At 41.8% G+C, this 19,587-nt stretch overlaps 1 protein-coding gene across 3 annotated transcripts in view; it reads right to left on the bottom strand.

The window, feature by feature from the left end:
- The window catches only part of RNF150 (ring finger protein 150), a 280,009-nt gene extending 261,235 nt beyond the window's left edge, over positions 1-18,774 (bottom strand). For 2 of the 3 annotated variants that reach the window (XM_050790240.1, XM_050790238.1), the window contains exon 1: positions 17,654-18,585. In XM_050790240.1, the coding sequence (XP_050646197.1) occupies positions 17,654-18,137 (484 nt within the window). In that variant the 5' untranslated portion in view covers positions 18,138-18,585. Of the gene's footprint in view, positions 1-17,653 lie in introns of all 3 variants that reach the window. The other variant, XM_050790237.1, reaches the window with a different exon arrangement.
- Between the last annotated feature and the right edge of the window lie 813 nt (positions 18,775-19,587).

The following is a 19,587-nucleotide window of genomic DNA, read 5'->3' as shown; positions in this document are numbered from 1 at the left end:
TGTCAAAGATCAGATGGTTGTCGATGTGTGGTGTTATTTCTAAGGCCTCTGATCTGTTCCATTGGTCTATATATCTGTTTTGGCACCAGTACCATGACAGAGACACAACAAAAAAAAGAAAATTTCAGGCCAATATCCCTGATGAACATCCATGCAAAAATCCTCAATAAAATACTAGCAAACCAAATCGAGCAGGACATCAAAAAGCTTATCCACCACAATCAAGTCAGCTTCATCCCTGGGATGCAAGGCTGGTTCAACATATGCAAATCAATAAACGTAATCCATCACATAAACAGAACCAATGACAAAACCACATAATTATCTCAAAAGATGCAGAAAAGGCCTTCGATATAATTCAACACCCCTTCATGATAAAAACACTCAATAAACTAGATATTGATGGAACATATCTCAAAATAATAAGAGCTACTTATGAAAAACCCACAGCCAAAATCATGCTGAATGGGCAAAAGCTGGAAGAACTCCCTTTGAAAACCAGCACAAGACAAGAATGCTCTTTCTCACAACTCCTATTAAACATAGTATTGGAAGTTCTGGCTAGGGCAATCAGGCAAGAAAAGAAATAAAGTGTATTCAAATTAGAAGAGAGGAAGTCAAATTGTCTCTGATTGCTGACGACATGATTGTATATTTAGAAAACCCCATCGTCTCAGCCCAAAATCTCCTTAAGCTGATAAGCAACTTCAGCAAAGTCTCAGGATACAAAATCAATGGGCAAAAATCACAAGCATTCCTATACACCAATAATACACAGACAGCCAAATCATGAATAAACTCCCATTCACAAATGCTACAAACAGAATAAAATACCTAGGAATACAACTTACAAGAGATGTGAAGGACCTCTTCAAGGAGAACTACAAACGACCGCTCAAGGAAATAAGAGAGGACACAAACAAATGAAAAAACATTCCATGTTCATGGATAGGAAGAATATCATGAAATTGGCCATACTGCCCAAAGTAATGTATAGATTCAATGCTATCCCCATCAAGCTACCATTGAATTTCTGCACAGAATTTTAAAAAAATACTTTAAATTTCATAAGGAGCCAAAAAAGAGCCTGTATAGCCAAGACAATCCTAAGCAAAAAGAACAAAGCTGCAGGTATCATGCTACCTGATCTCAAACTACACTACAAGGCTACAGTAACCAAAACAGCATGGTACTGGTACCAAAACAGAGATATAGACCAATGGAACAGAACAGAGGCCTCAGAAGTAACACCACACATCTACAACCATCTGATCTTTGACAAACCTGACAAAAACAAGCAATGGGGAAAGGATTCCCTATTTAATAAATGGGTTTTGGAAAACTGGCTAGCCATATGCAGAAAACTGAAACTGGACCCCTTCCTTACACTTTATACAAAAATTAACTCAAGATGGATTACTTAAATGTAAGACCTAAAACCATAAAATCTCTAGAAGAAAACCTAGGCAATACTATTTAGGACATAGGCATGGGCAAAGACTTCATGACTAAAACACCAAAAGCAATGGCAACAAAAGCCAAAATTGACAAATTGAATCTAATTATACTAATGAGCTTCTGCACAGTAAAAGAAACTATTATCAGAGTGAAGAGGCAACCTACAGAACAGGAGAAAATGTTTGCAATCTATCCATCTGACAAAGGGCTAATATCCAGACTCTACAAGGAACTTAAACAAATTTACAAGAAAAAAACAAACAAAGTGGGTGAAGGATATGAACAGACACTTCTCTAAAGAAGACATTTATGTGGCCAACAAACACATAAAAAAAAGCTCATCATCACTGGTCATTAGAGAAATGCAAATCAAAACCACAATGAGATACCATCTCATGCCAGTTAGAATGGCAATCATTAAAAAGTCAAGAAACAACAGATGCTGGAGAGCATGTAGAGAAATAGGAACACTTTTACACTGTTGGTGGGAGTGTAAATTAGTTCAACCATTGTGGAAGACAGTGTAGCAATTCCTCAAGGATCTAGAACCAGAAATACCATTTGACTCAGCAATCCCATTACTGGGTATATACCCAGAGGATTATAAATCATTCCACTATAAAGACACATGCAGATGTATGTTTATTTCAGCACTATTCACAGTAGCAAAGACTTGGAACCAACCTACATGTCCATCAATGATAGACTGGATAAAGAAAATGTGGCACATATATACCACGAAATAGTATGCAGCCATAAAAAATGATGAGTTCATGTCCTTTGCAGGAACATGGATGAAACTGGAAACCATCATTCTCAGCAAACACAGGAACAGAAAACCAAACATCGCATGTTCTCACTCACAAGTGGGAGTTGAACAATGAGAACACATGGACACAGGGAGTGGAACATCACACACCGGGGCCTGTCATGGGGTGGGGGGACTAGGGGAGATACAGCATTAGGAGAAATACCTAATATAGATGATGGGTTGATGGGTCCAGCAAACCACCATGCACATGTATACCTATGTAACAAACCTGCATGTTCTGCTCATGTATCCCAGAACTTATAGTATAATAAATATATATATAGGTACAAAAGACATTACCATATCCATAGGTGGCAAGGCTTGACTTGTAGAATAATTAAATCCATAATAATTTATAACTTGCACTAAGAAGTGTTTCTTGTGCAACACAAAGAATTGCATTGCTACAAATATATATCTAATAACAATGGCAAATTATTGTTAATTTTTTGTGGGAAACAATGTTTCCAGACAGTGTATTAGGCCTTATTTTTACTGTAATTCTTCTACGTTTAGATATGTTTATATATGTGGTATAAACATGCTATACAGGTGTTTAACCTAAAAGAAATAGGCTATAACCGACATCCTAGATGTGCAACAAACTACCATCTAGAACAAATGCATATGGTATAGTCTGTTGTACATCATTTATACCATCTAGAACACTACAATGTTCATACAACAATAAAATTGCCTAATGATACATTTCTCAGAATGTATCCATGTCATTAAGCAATGCATGACTGTATAAGAAATAGCTCTGGATTAAAATCCCAGTTTTGCTTTTAACCATCTGTAACTTTGGGCAAAGTATCCAACTCACAGGGTCTGTGAAAGGAGCGAAGTATGGAAGACACCTAATGCAGCGCCTAGAGTCTGTGTGTTCAGAACAAATGGCAATTCTCTTCCTTCTATTACGTATTCCATTCAACAAAGATTTGCTGAGTTCCTCTAGTGAATAAGGTGATGAATTTAATAAATAAGTCTGGAATTGGAAGGGGTGATTTGTAGAAAGAATGCCTTGGCTTATTCAAAAAATGAAAAACTTTTTCCTCGGTAGTATGTTCTCCCAAGAGAAGAGAAAAGACACTGTGTGAGGCATAGATCTCAATGGCTATTTAGAATTGCCAATCTGTCCCTCACAGTGGCTGCTGACAGCCCCCTGCCCCCCAATATCATTTAGTCATCACACTTAAGGCTCTTACCAGAGCCACACAAGCTCTGTCTCCTGGGGAGCTAGTGTCAGACCCGCTATACGGCCCCAAACTCATGAATACTGAGGCAGGGTCTGACTTTGACAATCGGTGGGCTGCTTAGACAACAGTCACTGGCAGTTGGAGAAGGTTCCGTCATACCCACCTGCATCTGAGCCCGCTACCCTATGACCTTGGCAGTTGAACATAGGTTTTGAATGTTCCTGGGTTCCTTCTCTCTCAGGTTTTTCTGAGTCTGGAGCACTTCAAATAACTGCAAACACTGTACCCTTCTGGAAGACTTACTACATGGTGTTGAGACAGTATCTATTCAAACTGCCTGCTATCAACAGAAGGGTAGTATGTTTGCTTTACCTTTCCTCAAAAAAGATGAATGAATTTGGGACTGAGGCTTACCCAGTCATATATGGCTGTAGAAAAATGCTCAAAAACACTGGGCCCCAATCAGCCAACCTGCATGACAAAACATTTCTTTTAAGCAATATGGTGGCTACCAAACTGGCCAGGCAAAGTAATGGCCTATTTCAGGGTCACCATTCCTTTGCAAAGTGGTGCCCCATTTCAGTTGCTAAATCAATCCACCAATCATGGCCTAAAGTTTGAGCTGTATGTTTTTCTGTTTGTTTGTTTGATTGATTGGTTGATTTTTGAGACAGGGTCTTACTCTGTCACCCAGGCTGGAGTACAGTGGCTCGATCTCGGCTCACTACAGCCTCTGACTCCTCGGTTCAAGCAATTCTCCTGCCTCAGCCTCCCAGGTAGCTGGGACTAGAGGCACCCACCACCATGCCTGGCTAATTTTTGTATTTTTAGTAGAAACAGGGTTTTTTGCCTTGTTGGCCAGGCTGGTCTCAAACTCCTGAACTTAGGTGATCTGCTCATCTAGGCCTCTCAAAGTGCAAGGATTACAGACATGAGGCACTGTGCCCAGCCATACACACAGGAGATTAAATTCGTTTTGGAGCACACTTAAATTACTATAACAAAAGACTAACACTACTTTTAACTAACGCCATTATGGTTTAAGCAGAAAACTTGAGATTTCTCTCATAGTTCTCTCATTGCTCAAAAGGTCACAACCTGACCTACCTCATTGGTCATTTGTCATTTGTTATTTCCTTCATTTAGAGGAATCCTGACATTCTCTTTCTGGCCCACTGATTTTAAATTCTTCCATCTTCTGGAATGAAGCAGTCCATATACACAGAGACAGATTCATAGAACGCATCTGGACAGGTAGGATTTACTATTAAACTATACAATTCCTTCTAGCAACAGTCAGGACCCCTTGAGGCATCTGGTCTACCGCATGCCCAGATCCCAGTAAAATCATCCAGGCAGCACTACGCTCAACTACTTTTTTCAGATTACTTTCTGTGTTTGATAACAGCTGACTCCAAAGGACATATCTACTCCGTTATCTATAGAAAGTACCCCTACTGACATTCAAAAGAAAGCTCCTCCAAAGCAAAGTATTTGATTGTAACTACTCACAGGTAGGCATCCAGGCCTCTTCAGAAACACTGGCATGATGATAGACGATGTCAGAAAATAACAACTGGCTTCCTGCTCCAGGCCTACCACCGGCCCTAAAGAGAAGCCCAAGGATTTAGGGCACAGGGCACCACCCTTTTCCTACTTCTCTATTCTCAGCAGCTGGTAAGGGCCTAACAGGAGGTACCTTATAAGGGGTTAAAGTCAGGTTAGAGAGTAGATGAATCTCTTACCACAGTCCCAGCAAGAATAGCTCTGCTAAGCACAAGATATAGAATCAAGTTTTTAAGCATTCAAATTAAATATTACCTTCCATACCCTCGATATAAGGCAGACAAAGTGTATATAATAAAAATTCATTACCTCATTCCTTAAGTAAGCAGTACATCTGAGAATTATGGATGGTACCTATTGTATCATTCATTCATATTTTCAATAGCTATGCACTGGATTTCTTTTCTATGCCAGTCTCTATAAATACAGCTGTTAAGAAGACAAGAACCATGCCCTCATGGAGTTTATATTCCCATGTGGGAGACACACAATAGTGGAACAAATTCACAAATGAAATTATAAAGAAATTTCAAGTAGTGATAAGATAAGGGAGAATAAGAGAAGAGAGAATGAACAGCAGATGAAATAATTTCACATTGGCCAGGAAAACTGATGAAGGGGGCAAAGGGTGATGATGATGAGAAAGGGTGACTGATGTAAATAAGACTGATAGGAGAATCTGAAAAAAAATCGAGGGTGGTGACTGGGTACTCTTCCTGCTCACTTGAGCAATAAAACCCCATGATTCTAAAACGCTGCCAAATTGTACTTTGCTGGAAGACATTTATCTTGGAGTACAAGTGGCATAATAGCAAACTGAACTTAAAAAATAATGAGTTGGTTAAATATGAGAGAAACAGATGAATGGCTACTAGACTTTCTTGTTTGGGAATCATTCTAAAAGCATAAAGATATATTTAAATGATGGTTTGCTATGTGAATAAAAAACTATTTTTTAAAAATCTGGAAAAAAAGGTGCCAAAGGTCCTGGGCTGGGAGCATTTGAGGACCAGCAAGAAGGCATAATGGGCTGGGAAGTAGTAAGTGAGGGAAGCGGGGTAGGAAAGGGGCTGGATAGGAAGCAGGGGCCAAATCACAGAGGGCCCTGAGGACAATGGCAAGAACTTTAACTTGGTTCCAAGTATGATGGGGAATCCCTGCAAGATTTGAGCAGAGTAGTGATTGCCTTTGATTTATATTTTCAGAAGTTCATTCTGTTGCTGTATGGGCAGCAGACGGCAGGGGGCAGGAAGGGAAGCTGGACACCAGCTAGGGGTGACAGTGGCAGTCCAGGCAAGAGCTCATGATAGCTTGGACTCAGTTGGTGATAACAATGGTGATAAGATGTGATCAGATTCAGAGTGTGTTTCTGTGGACACTAATTATAGTTTTCATGTATTACACGCTCAGAGTCACCCCTTTACTGCATTATGTAATGTAAGAGGTCACACACAACACCTATGATGGATAGCATAGGAGGCTCACTTTACAGATGAGGACTCCAAAGCCTAAACAGTTGCTTCCTGAGCTCCCAGACCCTCTCTGCCCAGCAGGACTCGCAGTTCTTCCCAGAACAGGGGAAGCTCATCCTCACCAAGGGAATGACTTCAGACGGCTATCTCAACCCTACGCTGCTTTCTGTCTCCCTAGACAAGAGACTGTATCAGGGCTCAGAACCGGGTCAGGCGTGCACCAGAACCTTCTTTTTCACCATTACCTCCCAAAATGGGTAATGATAACCACCATGAACAGAACGGGGGACTTCCTACTTAGTAAAAACAGCACGTTGTCTCTACCTCTTAAACTTGGAGGACTGCTCTTATAATAATCAACATTTAGCATATAGATGAAATTTCACCCAATCAAATCACAAGGTCTAATCACTTCTGACTTATTATCGTATCCTTCTTGACTGTTTTACAGAAGTTTGTGTGCTTTCCTGTACTTGTTGCATTTGCCATGTGTTTTCCTTCTTGCTGGTCACCAAAACCGTTATTATCAGTGAATCACTAATTCATGATTTAAGCAATACTGTCCCCACCCTCATAATTTCGAGCCTTACAGTTCTTGGGAAATTAAAAAAATTAAAATTTTATTCACATAGGATTTTGATGCCTTCAAAGGAAAAACACCATTTCCTTAAATAATTAATAAAAAACCATGTGGTATAAGAGCTTCAGGGAGATTTCAGGTTCATCCTGCATAGTGGCTGTCAGCCCTGAGCGCACGCTAGAAACATATGGGGAGTCCCCTCCCTGCATCAGACCATTTGCATCAGAATCTCTGCAGGTGGAATCTGGGCAGCCATAACTTTTAAACTCCCCAGGTGATCCCAACATGCGGTCAGGGTGGACATCACTGAGCTCAACCAAGTTCCCCTCCAGAAACCTCCTGCTCACCATTTTCAAGTGAAAGAAAATGAGCCCCAGAGGAGGGAAGTGACTTGCCAACGGAAAAGCCAATTTGAGAGAGAGCCACAACTGAAACCCGAGTTTCCTAACTGCTGGTTCAATTTGCATTCAGCATCCCCCAGACACAGGAGTGTAAGGGAGGAGGTGGAGTTGCACCATCCGTAATCGTGATGATTCTGTCTCTGACGCTTCATTTCTCCTGATTCGCCACCTTTGGTGTCTTGCCTCAGCTGCCAAAATAGTGTAGCTTGGAGCAAAGTAATGCTAAAGAGCTGTGACAGGACCCCACAGCAGCAGCACTGCCAACATCCGACAGATGTCTTTTCTCCTTCAAAGGAGCACCATGCTCCTGAGTGAGCAAACATCTGAAGACTTCACCATACAGGCTATTATAAAAGAAACGATAACTGCCTTTGACTAATCCCATACTTTGGAACTGGAACTAAGGAAGTATTCATGGATATGCGCTCAGGTTTAGCTACATGTGAATGTTTACTGCAGCACTGTTTATGTAAGAGAAAAGTGGAAACATCACAGAAACATCTTGGAAGAACCAAGGAAATTTCAAAATGTACGATTAAATTTTTAACAGCTACGAAAACACACCAGCAATATATTACCCATTTGATAAAAGTAAATGTAATGAAAAAATATTAACAGTATGGATGGTTCTAACTCTTTTTAAAAGTTCTATATTTTCAAATGTTTCTATATAGCATATGTATTTCATTTAAAATAAGAAAAAGGTTTTATAATACATAAAGCTGCAGGACAGTAAACACATGCACAGAATTGTATTTGGTTACAAACCTTTTTGACACTCTATGTCCTTTTGCTTATTACTAGTATGGCTTTTTCCCCTTCGACCACGAACAGAAACCAGGCACCCGTTTCATGCCACATGCTACAAGATGAATAAACATTTGTAATGGGAGAGTCAAATTAGAACTTCTCCCACTTTATGAGTCAAATGCCAACAAAAAGTATTTAATGGCATAGAATATTTTTATGAAATTAAAGATGAACATATTAACAGTCCATCTTTTCAGTTTCCAGGTTATGTAGCAATAGGTACTGAGCAGTTTCTGTGTGCCAGAGACTGCTCTAGGCTTGGGGAACTTAACTGTGGACCAAAAATATTGTCTAATTGCCCCACTCTTGTGGAGTTTACTGAGAAGAACAAAGATCACCTGGTAACCATCAAGCAGTCCATCCCGAGACAAAACTCCTTATCTAAGGAATTCAGAAGTAATTAGATTTCTCTATTATGTAAAGCCAGCATCTGGTTCCAGGTTTCCTTCCAAAAAATTTCTAAGTAACTAGAATTTCTATACATCTACAGAATGCATGCATATAGAAACTCATTGTGCAACCCTTGCTGACATCAAGGCACCAAAATGTCTACAAATGTAATCATTTTTTAAATTATACTTTCAGTTCTAGGCTACATGTGCACAACATGCAGGTTTGTTACATATGTATACATGTGCCATGTTGGTGTGCTGCACCCATTAACTTGTCATTTACATTAGGTATATCTCCTAATGCTATCTTTCCCCCCTCTCCCAACCCCCCGACACACCCGGGTGTGTGATGTTCCCCACCCTGTGTCCAAGTGTTCTCATTGTTCAATTCCCACCTATGAGTGAGAACATGCGGTGTTTGGTTTTCTGTCCTTGCGATAGTTTGCTCAGAATGATGGTTTCCAGCTTCATCCATGTCCCTATAAAGGACATGAACTCATTCTTTTTATGGCTGCATAATATTCGATGGTGTTTATGTGCCACATTTTCTTAATCCAGTCTGTCACTGATGGACATTTGGGTTGGCTCCAAGTCTTTGCTATTGTGAATAGTGCCGCAACATTTGTCAGGACCTACATGGCTAAATGGACCAAATTACCCTTCAGCTCCCACTTTAAGGTCCACGAATACCCCAAAGGAAAAATCCACTGTGTGCTCAGCCCTCCTGCTGAGGCGCCCCACTGCACTCTTCTGCTGCTTATGCAGCGTACTTTCCATCTAATAAAACTTTTTTTTCAAACCTGTACTTTTGTCAGTAAATTCTTCTTACTCCCCACAAGTCTACCACTTTCTGATGCCAGGGCTCTGACACCTCACCTGGCCCTTACATTGTGGTGGGAGGAGACAATAAACATGTTAACAGTGGGTAACATGCAGCAGGGGTGTGCTGGGGACCAGCAGGAGGAGGCTGCCACTAGTTCAGAGAAGAGGAGCCTGGGAGTGCCTTCCTAACAAGATCTCATTAATAGAGAGAACTGAAGAGGCAGCCAGCTCTGTGGATTTCTGGGAGAAAGAACATTCCATGCATCTTCCTGATAAATGAAGGGGAAAACATCTGTCCTCATCCACTATTCTTTGCGTCATTTGGAGTTACATTTCTGATGTGGGTTTCATCAGTGCATGGCTACAGAATAGTCCAGATGAATATCTGCTGTAGGTAGTGGGGAACAGAAAAGAGAAAAAGGGGGAAAAGGCATTTGTATGCCGCCTGACAATCCCTCCAAAAAGCCTCCAATCTTTGCGTTTTCAATAGTGTGTAAGTGGACTCTGCCCATAAAAAGCCATTTATAATAGAGATTCCAGATGGAAACGGTTAAGAAACAACATTTCCTGATAATCCTTCTTACCTAATATATATACTCATATCTGTCTGACTGGAAAAGACATGAACAAATACATTTAATACAGAATTATTTCTATAATATTTTAAAAAATCTCTATTATGAAATAAATGTTCACAAGTTGAATATGAAAATGCCTAACATGCCAATGCATAAGCTTAAATTCTCTAACAAACGATGCTTACTTTTACTGAAAATGTTTTTCTAAATACTGCTATATATTATGGAGTGACCGAAATAAAAAAGTGAAGACTCTTACAGAAAGCAATTTATAACTACAAATGTGAAATGTTAAGATAAATTTACTTTTCCTCTTTTATTATAGAAAACTGAGACCTAGATCTAACCATGGTCATTAATATTTTGGCTTCGATTATACAAAGCACATTTATCCTACCATACATTAAACTGCCAAGCGATCAATACCTCAAAGTTTAAAATAAGAGTAAAGGTCATATTATACCTGTAGACAAGGTTTCTATTTAATAGAACCACTGTAAATTGAAACTTAGTAGAAGAATTACACAGCACAACGCTGCCTTGTTTCTCTGGGTTTTACATTACCACCAAAATCTCCAAGAACTAAGATAATCTGCATAGGATTTGAATTTCAATTTAAATGTAGCATCTGTCAAATTACATTATCAAATACACAACACCAACATCACTGCAATCTCTCAGCAACAAGTAAAATGCTCCTTACAGTATATATAAGATGAAATATTTCTTCTAGGGATACACTGAAGACTTTCAGGGTTATCAAAATAGTAAATTCTTTACATGCTATGCTTAATGTCCAGAAATGAAACAATAATGGTTAAGCAACAATAATGGTTAACTTTTCAAAAGTTGAGACTGGTTTTCTAAACAAATTAACTTCATATCAGAGGCACAATCACTGTTTTCTGAAAACTGGAAGAATAAGCTATAAATAAGAAGCTCCAGGTTTTTTCTGGATCTTTCCAGATTTCATGGCTATAAAATTACTTCCTTTTTGAGAAGCCAGGAGATTTTTAAGAGAGCCACTAGGAGAGATGATGATTGAATTCTTATTAAAGGATTAGAAGACAGAAGGTAAGATTCCTTCCCAATCCTCTAGATATGTATTTCCATGACCTAAAATGTATAAACAAGTCATACAGTTTCTCGCCCGGGTCATCTTAAGCTACACCGCCAAGAATGTTATTTAACACTTTGATGAATTATGGCTTTTAATAACAGAGTCTAGAATTCCTGGCTATTGGAATTTCTGCTAGTAGACAGACAGGTGAAGAGTTACAGTTTAGTGCAAAATAAATAAATACACATACACACACATGCATACTAAGTGAGAAGGTGAGATTATCTTGGCATGGAAGATCAAGACCAAGCATAAATGATAGCCAGACTGTATATATCTTAAGAGAAAAATGAAGTGGGAACTGAGGTTCTTAAAAAATATGTTTCTTAAATACCTAAATGATAGAGAATCACATACTCCCAATGCTTGGGAAGGCCCTTAAAGCTGTCACCCACTGGAAGTCCATCCATAAATCCTGGGATCAGCAATTCCACAATGTTCCCATTCAGTTTCAAGCTGAATGCCACAGAAAGCTCACCCTTTCAAGGAAACCTCTTACATCTCTAAACACTTCTATTCTTATGAATTTGCTTTTCCTTTGCTGAACCAAGTCTGTTTTCCATAACTTCCCCTCACTACCCAAAGTTTGGCTCCATAAAGGTGGAGTCCCAAACACTGTGACCTTGGGGTTGAGGTGGGAAACATAAATGAGCACGGCAGGCGAAGAGCCAGATGGTAAAAAGTGATGGAGACTTGGACCAACTGGAGGGCACATGGGAACAGCCAGCCACTGCTCAGCTCCAGCTACTCTTTCCATGGGGGAATGCAGGCCCCAGTTACCGAGTTTTCTGATCAAGAAGCCAGAAATTGGGAATTTTACTAGAAGTATTCTAAGGTTTAAATACATAAAGAATATATTTTAGAGTTGAAATACCTCTTAGAGATCAACTAAAGAAAACCGAGGGTGAAAACAGAAAAAGTGACTGACTCAAAATCAAATGGTGAATCAGAGGGAGGTCCGGAAGAGAAGAGGCCCAAACATAAGGTCCCATTCTCCCATTACATAACAGAGATGCATTTCTGCAAGTCAACAATGCATCTGTTAACATACTCTGAAACAGGAAATCAGCCTTAGATCGCTTCCTGTATCTATGATTAAGTAATCACTGCCCACATCTAGACTTCAGAATACCCTTTCAAGCTGAGAGGGTATACAGAGCTGTAGCTCTAAGCACAGACCAGCAGACAGACCGCCTGGGTTGCAAGCCGAGATCTACCACTTACTGCTTGCATGACCAAGTTATACAGTTTGCCTCAGTTTCCTCATCCATCAAATTGTGAAACAGTAAGGGTAACTATTTCACAATGTTGTTGTGAGAATCAAATTTATATACCTATAAAGTGCTTAGAACATGCCTGGTACAGAGTAAGCACTATTTGGTCAATGCTATTATTACCGAGCATGCTAAAAAAAAAAAGAGAGCTAATCTTATCATTTAAAGGAAAATGTAAAGCAAAAGTACACACAAATATTCTAGAAAAATGAGTCCTGAAGAAAAAAAAACAACTTTTTTAAATTAAAGCAGCTAGGTGCTTTACAGAGTTGAAGACATAGGTAGACTTCAGCAATCAAAGTAATGGCCATAAAGGTAGCGTGAATCCATACACTGAACTCTGAACACCCATCTACGGAGGAAGAGCCTCAGTAGATCTACTACATTTTGCCTCCAACCTTGGAGAAGTCTAGAATACATAGATATACTCCATCCTAGGCTCCTCCCTTCCAAGAGTCGAGCATGTTCTCCAGAGTTACTGCAACCATTGCCTCCCTTCCTCCATCTCCAAGTTGCTCTTAGGAACCTAGTCTCACAAAAGTTCTTCCTAGACAGCTAGATGTTTAATTTCCCATTGACTATGTACTAGCAATAGACAAACAGAAAGATATCAAACACACACTTTAAAAAAGAAAAAAAAACCACACACACCATTTCCTCATCGCCACTCAGTCACAAACAGCCTGCATACACAGACTACCATTTTTATCACACATGCCCTTGCTACAATGAAATTTCAATTTAAGCCAAAAGAAAGTACAAATGCAATAGGAGAATCTTAAATGTTCATCAATCAGAGGGAGCTGGAACACCCTGTTTCAATTCACTGAGCCACAAAAAAATTGGCACCACTGCTCTGGCCTCTTCAGTATGAAAGGGTAAATAAGGAGTTCTTTCCCAAGGCTGCCAGGAACTCAGCAAGCCTCAAAGGTATGATGATCCAGTCTGTAGCTCCTGCATGTCATTGTGTGTCACTGAGTCCAATGCTTAGAACGGTTAACTTTTTTTTACTGCTTTGTGCCAGCCACAGATGTAAGCACTGTACATGCATTAATCCATCTAATTCACATAACAAGCAACCGAGGTAGATGGTGTTATCCTCCACTTCACAGATGAGGAAACCCAAGACCTGAGAGGCTAACTTGCACAAAGATACACAGTGAGAAAGTAGTGCCACCAGGACACAAATCCAAGTGGTTGGTTGGTTCTAGACGCTACACTCCTAATTAATCAGTGCCCTAAACTGCCTCTAGAAATTTCTGATATCTTCAATTTCCTTAGGGTACACTGAAAGAAGCTTCACAGGCAGGCATCAGACCAGCTTTGAGGAAGTAATTTGGGTCTCACAGATTTTGCCTATACATGAAAGTTCACTTCTGGGGCTTTTACTAGTTGGAAGATGCATTTCTCTATAGCTTTTTGCTATGGCCTTCTTGGTGCTCTTGCACTAAAGATATAGCCTTACGTCCCTTAATAGGGGACATATAAATCTCTGGTCCATACACTTTTAAAAAAAAAGTGAGAGAAGCAGATTTTCTCTATTAATCACTCTCTCTCTTCCCTAGGATAAAAGTGTATGAGTTGAAAGTCTGGAAAAGAATAAATAATGGTGGGCATAAGGGGAAAGGGAATAAAATGAAAAGCAGAAAAAAAGAATTGAGTATATTAAAAAGTAATAATTAGTCATCAGAGAAATGAAAATTTAAAACAAAATGAAGATACCACTTCACATCCACCTGAATAGACAAAATAAAAAAGATAGTAACAAATGTTGATGAGGCTGTGGAGAAACTGGAACCCTCAAACACTGCTGGTGGGAATGCGAAATGATGCAGTTGCTTTGGAAAACAGTCTAGAAGGTCCTCAAATGATTAAATTATAGAGTTGCCATACGACTCAGAAGTTCTACTCCTAGATATATAAACAAGATAAATGTCCACACAAAAATTTGTACATGAATGTTCATAGCACTATTTTTGTAACAATCAAAAAGTAGAAACAACGTAATTTTCCATCGGTTGATGAACAGATACACAAAATGTGATATATCCATACAATGAAATATTATTTGGCAATAAAAAGGGTTTAAGTACTGATGCATGCTACAACCTTAATGAACCTTAGGAAGATTATGCTAAATCAAAGGGGCCAATCACAGAAGTCCACATATTACATGATTCCATTTATATGAAAGGTACAAAAGAGGCATTTAAATACATAAAGACAGAATGTAGATTAGCCTAGGGCTCGGAGTTGGGGAATAATGGGGAGTGACTAAGGAGTTGGGGAATAATGGGGAGTTGGGGAATAATGTGGAAGTACAAGGGTTTCTTATTAGAACTAGATAGTGATGATGGCTGCACAACTCAGTCAATACACTAAAAGCCATTGAAATATATACTTTAAATGAGTGAACTGCAGAGTATGTTTATATTTCAATAAAGCTGTTATACTGGAGAGGAAAGTGACTTGTTATAAAGCAAAACTACTGGTCTATCCCAGAAGAAGCGGTGTCTTTTTGAATGAGAAGTCATAGTTACGTAAATGGCAGAAAATCAAAATTATTTAAGCAGGAAAAGAAAAAAACAGAAAATGTATATGAAAAGGAGAAAACAATTTCTATTTAAATGAATTTCAAGATATGCAAATGCACAGATGTTAAATGATAGGTTGCATGACACTAAATAAACAGTAAATAAACATAAACAGACCTTCTCCTCACCTGAAATCTATCAGTTCCAAAAATAAAGGATCTACAGCAAAGGTGTCAGATATATCATCAGCTTTTGCATTTTTTAAAACTTTTTGAAAACTGAATTTAAAAATTCAAATATAAAGATTCTCTGGTATTGTACACCAAGTTCACAAAATAAAAATATTTGATTAGCACCTAAAATGTGCAGTTTCTCAAAGTGAATTTAGAAATCTGACCTCGAATGTAACTAGAAAAAGTAAAGCTTTCAAGATCTGGACTACATGGAAGACACTGACATCCAGACCAGTGCTGGCGGTGTTTGAGATTTCGGCAGAAGAATTTCAGAGTATAGTCAAGGGTTTGCCATGCTACCCTGTCATGTATCTGCTCCTGATGACACTCTAGCAGAAATCAATGCTAGCCTCTGACTAAAGTGAACACAGTCTCCTAATGTGGCAAAATGTCAGAAGATAATTTGGAGTTTCCTGGCTATTGGCGGATATAGCATGAATACATTTTTGGAAACAGAACAATTAGATAATAGACAATTTCCAATTTGTTTTGCCTTTAATGTTCAAACTACAGTATTACTAAACCTTCTACTCCCACTGTCTTAATCAAGCATCATTTGTGTGGGAAATCTGCTTAGTGCTTTCTTTAAAAATAAGCAAGCCATTAATTGATCCAATGTGTTGGCAGTTTTAGAGAACCTTTTTAGACAGGAACAAATGATGCCTCTTACTTTATGTTCAAAGTTGAGTTTAAGATTTCATGCACATGCACAGAGAAACAATTAAAGAATCTCACAGTCAGCTAACAATCTCCTTGGAGTTCAAACAACAACAACAAAGCCTCCTTCACCCCTCCTCCATTGAGGTTTTAAATATTAAGTAACATGTTTATCTAAAGATACTTTACATGACTTAAAGTGCTTTCCACAGTCCTTAACATCCTTGAATATCAAAGTTTCAGTAGTGCTCTTATGACTCAAGGTTAGAGTACAATCTTTTCCCTTAGAAAACTGTCGAGTTCAAAAAAATATATCGAGTATTCTTAAAGTGCTGTATTGTAACTTTTCTAAGTAACTGCCTCTCCTCTTCATTAATCAACACACCGCATTTTTCTGGCCTGTGTTTTAGAAGGGTGGAACATTTCTCCTCCCCACCTGTTTGTGTTAAGGTTGACAAAGTTCCCTGACTAAAACAGCTGGTGTTGATTACTGGAGGCAAACCAATTGAATATTCCACTAATAGGTGACATGAGCTCTCGGAATGGAAACTTGTCCCCAAAGAGAACACCCCTGCAAATGTAGCCAGAGCTTGGTGTTCCATTTCAGCAGCGTAACTATTCAAATCCGGTTTTTAAAGAAAATAATGTTTTGATTAGGAGACTCCACTCAGAAAATGCATCTGTCATTTTTCTCCCCTCCTTCCGGGCACTGGATGCCACAGTCTTGGCCCAGAAACCCCTCTGGGGAAGGAGGGCCCACTTCTCAGGCACACAAATACAAGTAGCAAGCCCTGACATAAGGAGGCTAGCCTGCTAAAACTAGTGGCTTATGGACTTACGTTAACAAGCCTGGGGATGGCTTTTTTGGGGGGAGGGTGTTCTTACCACCAGGGAAACATTGCTTATGTCAGGCATATGCGGTATTGAGTTTTGGGACAGTAATGCATTTCTAGTCCTGGTACCTGCGATCATTAACAAAAAGCTTACTCTCTCTAGTCTTAAATCCCTTCATTCTAGCCAGAAAGAAAACCTTCAGCATATTTAACCTCCCAATCAGGCAAAGGATAATGCAATAATTAGAAAAGTAATTATAACTTTAGGGCCATCCCACTCTTCTTGGCTTGTTGAGGATTGTTGTTATTTACCACCATGGCCACCTGTCAGTTTCTCTGGATGACAGCCTGGCAGAGCATAGTACTTTTAATATGGTTAATGCAGTGCGTAAACCCAGAAGGGGATACTCTCCCACGAAGAGATGAAACCTCAAGAGCAAGTTGGCGGTGGTGAGCTGCCAGCAGGTAACCCTACTCCTCTCTTGCTATACAGGGACGCCTGCATCAGGGTATACCTGATGCACAGACCCAAGAGCGGTGCTGTGTTATCAGATCTGCTTGTTCCAAACAGGTGCTGGGCCGGTCACTAACCTAGAACAGTATCGGAGCCCTGCCCTCCCAACCCCACCTTCCAGGGCCCCCTCGGAAAAGTTAGCCCGCCACGTTGAACCCTTGTCCAAGTGGCGCTATGCCAAGCTCTCTGGCAACCTCTCCCCTCCCCAATACAGTTCATCTTCTCCTCTTTGTAAGCCCCCCAAGTGCCGCGGAGCAAAACTTAATCGGTCCAGGGAACCTAGACACGGTTTCCGCGCCGCACAGACTTCCCAGAAGGAGCCTGGAGGCAGACGCTGGATCCCTCTAGGCACCTCCGTCCCCGCCGGCTCCCCTCCCCCGCGCCAGCTGGGCCACTCACCCGCGTGGGGCATGGTGATGGTCTCGTTGGTGTTGGAGCCCACGTTGAAGATGACCACGGCGGAGGCGTTCTGCAGGAACGCGTTCCGGATCTTATCCCTGTACGTGCAGTTGCCCTTGGGGATGAGGGCTATCCAGTTCTTGCCGTGAGTCGGGGCGGGGAACTTGGTGTTGGGGTCGCAGGCCAGGCGGTCGTGGGCCGAGCTGGCCATGACCACCTCCCCGCGGGCGTCCAGCTTCGGCGAGTGCTCCCCATAGCGCCCGCACTCCGTCTTCTCCGTGTGCAGCTCCACGCCGCCGCCGCCCGCCGCCCCGGCCCCGGGGTCCGGCGTGGGCTCCGCGTAGGTGATGTTCACGAAGGCGGTGTACCATTCCTCCTTCTCGGCCACTGTAAAGTCCAGGCAGAGCAGATGCACGAAACAAAAGGAAAGCAGCCATGTTGAGAGAGCCAGACTGCAGCACGCTTGGATGAGAGACATTGCCATCTTTATCCGCCGGGGCCCCCTCCCCGCCCCCGCGCCCTCCCTCCGCCCCGTCCCTCCTCCCCAGCCCCGGCCAACCCCGGGCCGGCCGCCTCTCCTCCTGCTGCTGCTCACTCCCGGGCCCGAGGGGCCGCGGCCGGGACGCGCAGCCGCTGCGGGGACCGGATTCCGGGCGAGCGGATGGCGCTGGCCCCTTCCCCTCTCAGCCGTAGCGCGGCGGTTGCATTTTGCTTCTTGGGGCCCCGGGGGGCGCGGGAACACAGGGCCCGCGGGGCTTGCAGAGGAGTCCTGCTGCCGAGCGTCCTGCTCCTTCGCCCGGCTTCGCTTTCTCTCATAAGGGTGGCCGGGGGCCCAGGAACTTGCAGGAATGCGGGGGCAGTCACGGTTGCTCGTAGTCTGGGGTGCTGCGGTGCGGGGTGCTGCCGAGGGTGTCCTGGCCGCCGCCACTGAGCGCGGAGGCGCGCGGATCCGGCTGCAGCCGCGAGAGCCGCTGCTGCCGTGCGCCGGTTCCCTGGGGCTGTGGGCGCTGCGCTCCTGGCCTCGCCGGTGGCTGCGCCTGGGCACACACTTGCCGCGGGCGGGGCGGGCTCGGGGAGCGAGCGGGCAGAGCGGAGTACGCGGTCCGTGTGTGTGTGTGTGTCTGTGTGTGTGTGTGTGTGTGTGTGTGTATAATGTGTGCGTGCAAGGAGGAGCTTAGTGTGATGTCAAAGCCCCTGGGATTCTCTTGCCATGTTCCCTTGGTCTCTATGGGCAGCAGCGACCCCTGCCGGGTCTCAAATTCAAACTCTATCGGCGAATTGATCCAGGTGAGGGTAAAGGGGAAGCGACTCCTGGACCTATAAGTACAGGAATAACTTCCTGAGCGTTATATTTAGCAAATGTATGTGCGTCTCGTAAATGACCCTCCCGTTTGCTGTAAGTACTGCCGTGAGCTCCCTAATTACCTATCATAAGGCCAAAGTGTAAGGTGGTTTGGTATCGAGGTCCTTCCAACGCTACTTCTGGAATACCTAGGGCAGTGGCTGTCAAACCTTTAGTTTTAAAGCTCAGACTGATGGGTCCTGCCACAAAGCTTCTGGTTCAGTAGATCTCGGGTAGGGCCCCAAAATATGCTTTCCAACAAGTTCCCAGGTGATGCTGATGCTGCTGGTCTAACAACCACTCTGTTAAGATGGGTATAACAATGGGCTTCCTACTGCTCACCTGGAAGCAAACATGCAACATTTGTTTTCTTACAGAATAGGTGTTTTCTCACTCTATAAGAAGAAAAACTAGGTGAGACATTTCTGGACTGTTTATTCTGATTATCATGACTGGGAACGGGGGACTCGCAGCACCAACAGGCAAGGGAGGTTTGTTTGGGTTATTGTTTATAGTGTGCTCTCCAACTATGCATTGAGATTACAATAGTGAGAGGGCAGTAAAGTGCCCCTGGTGTAGTGTTCTTAAAACT

This window comes from Macaca thibetana, chromosome 5, assembly GCF_024542745.1.
Source record: "Macaca thibetana thibetana isolate TM-01 chromosome 5, ASM2454274v1, whole genome shotgun sequence".
Lineage (NCBI taxonomy): Eukaryota > Metazoa > Chordata > Mammalia > Primates > Cercopithecidae > Macaca > Macaca thibetana.
Note: the sequence above shows the minus strand (reverse complement) of the source record. Positions and strands in the feature narration are given on the sequence as shown.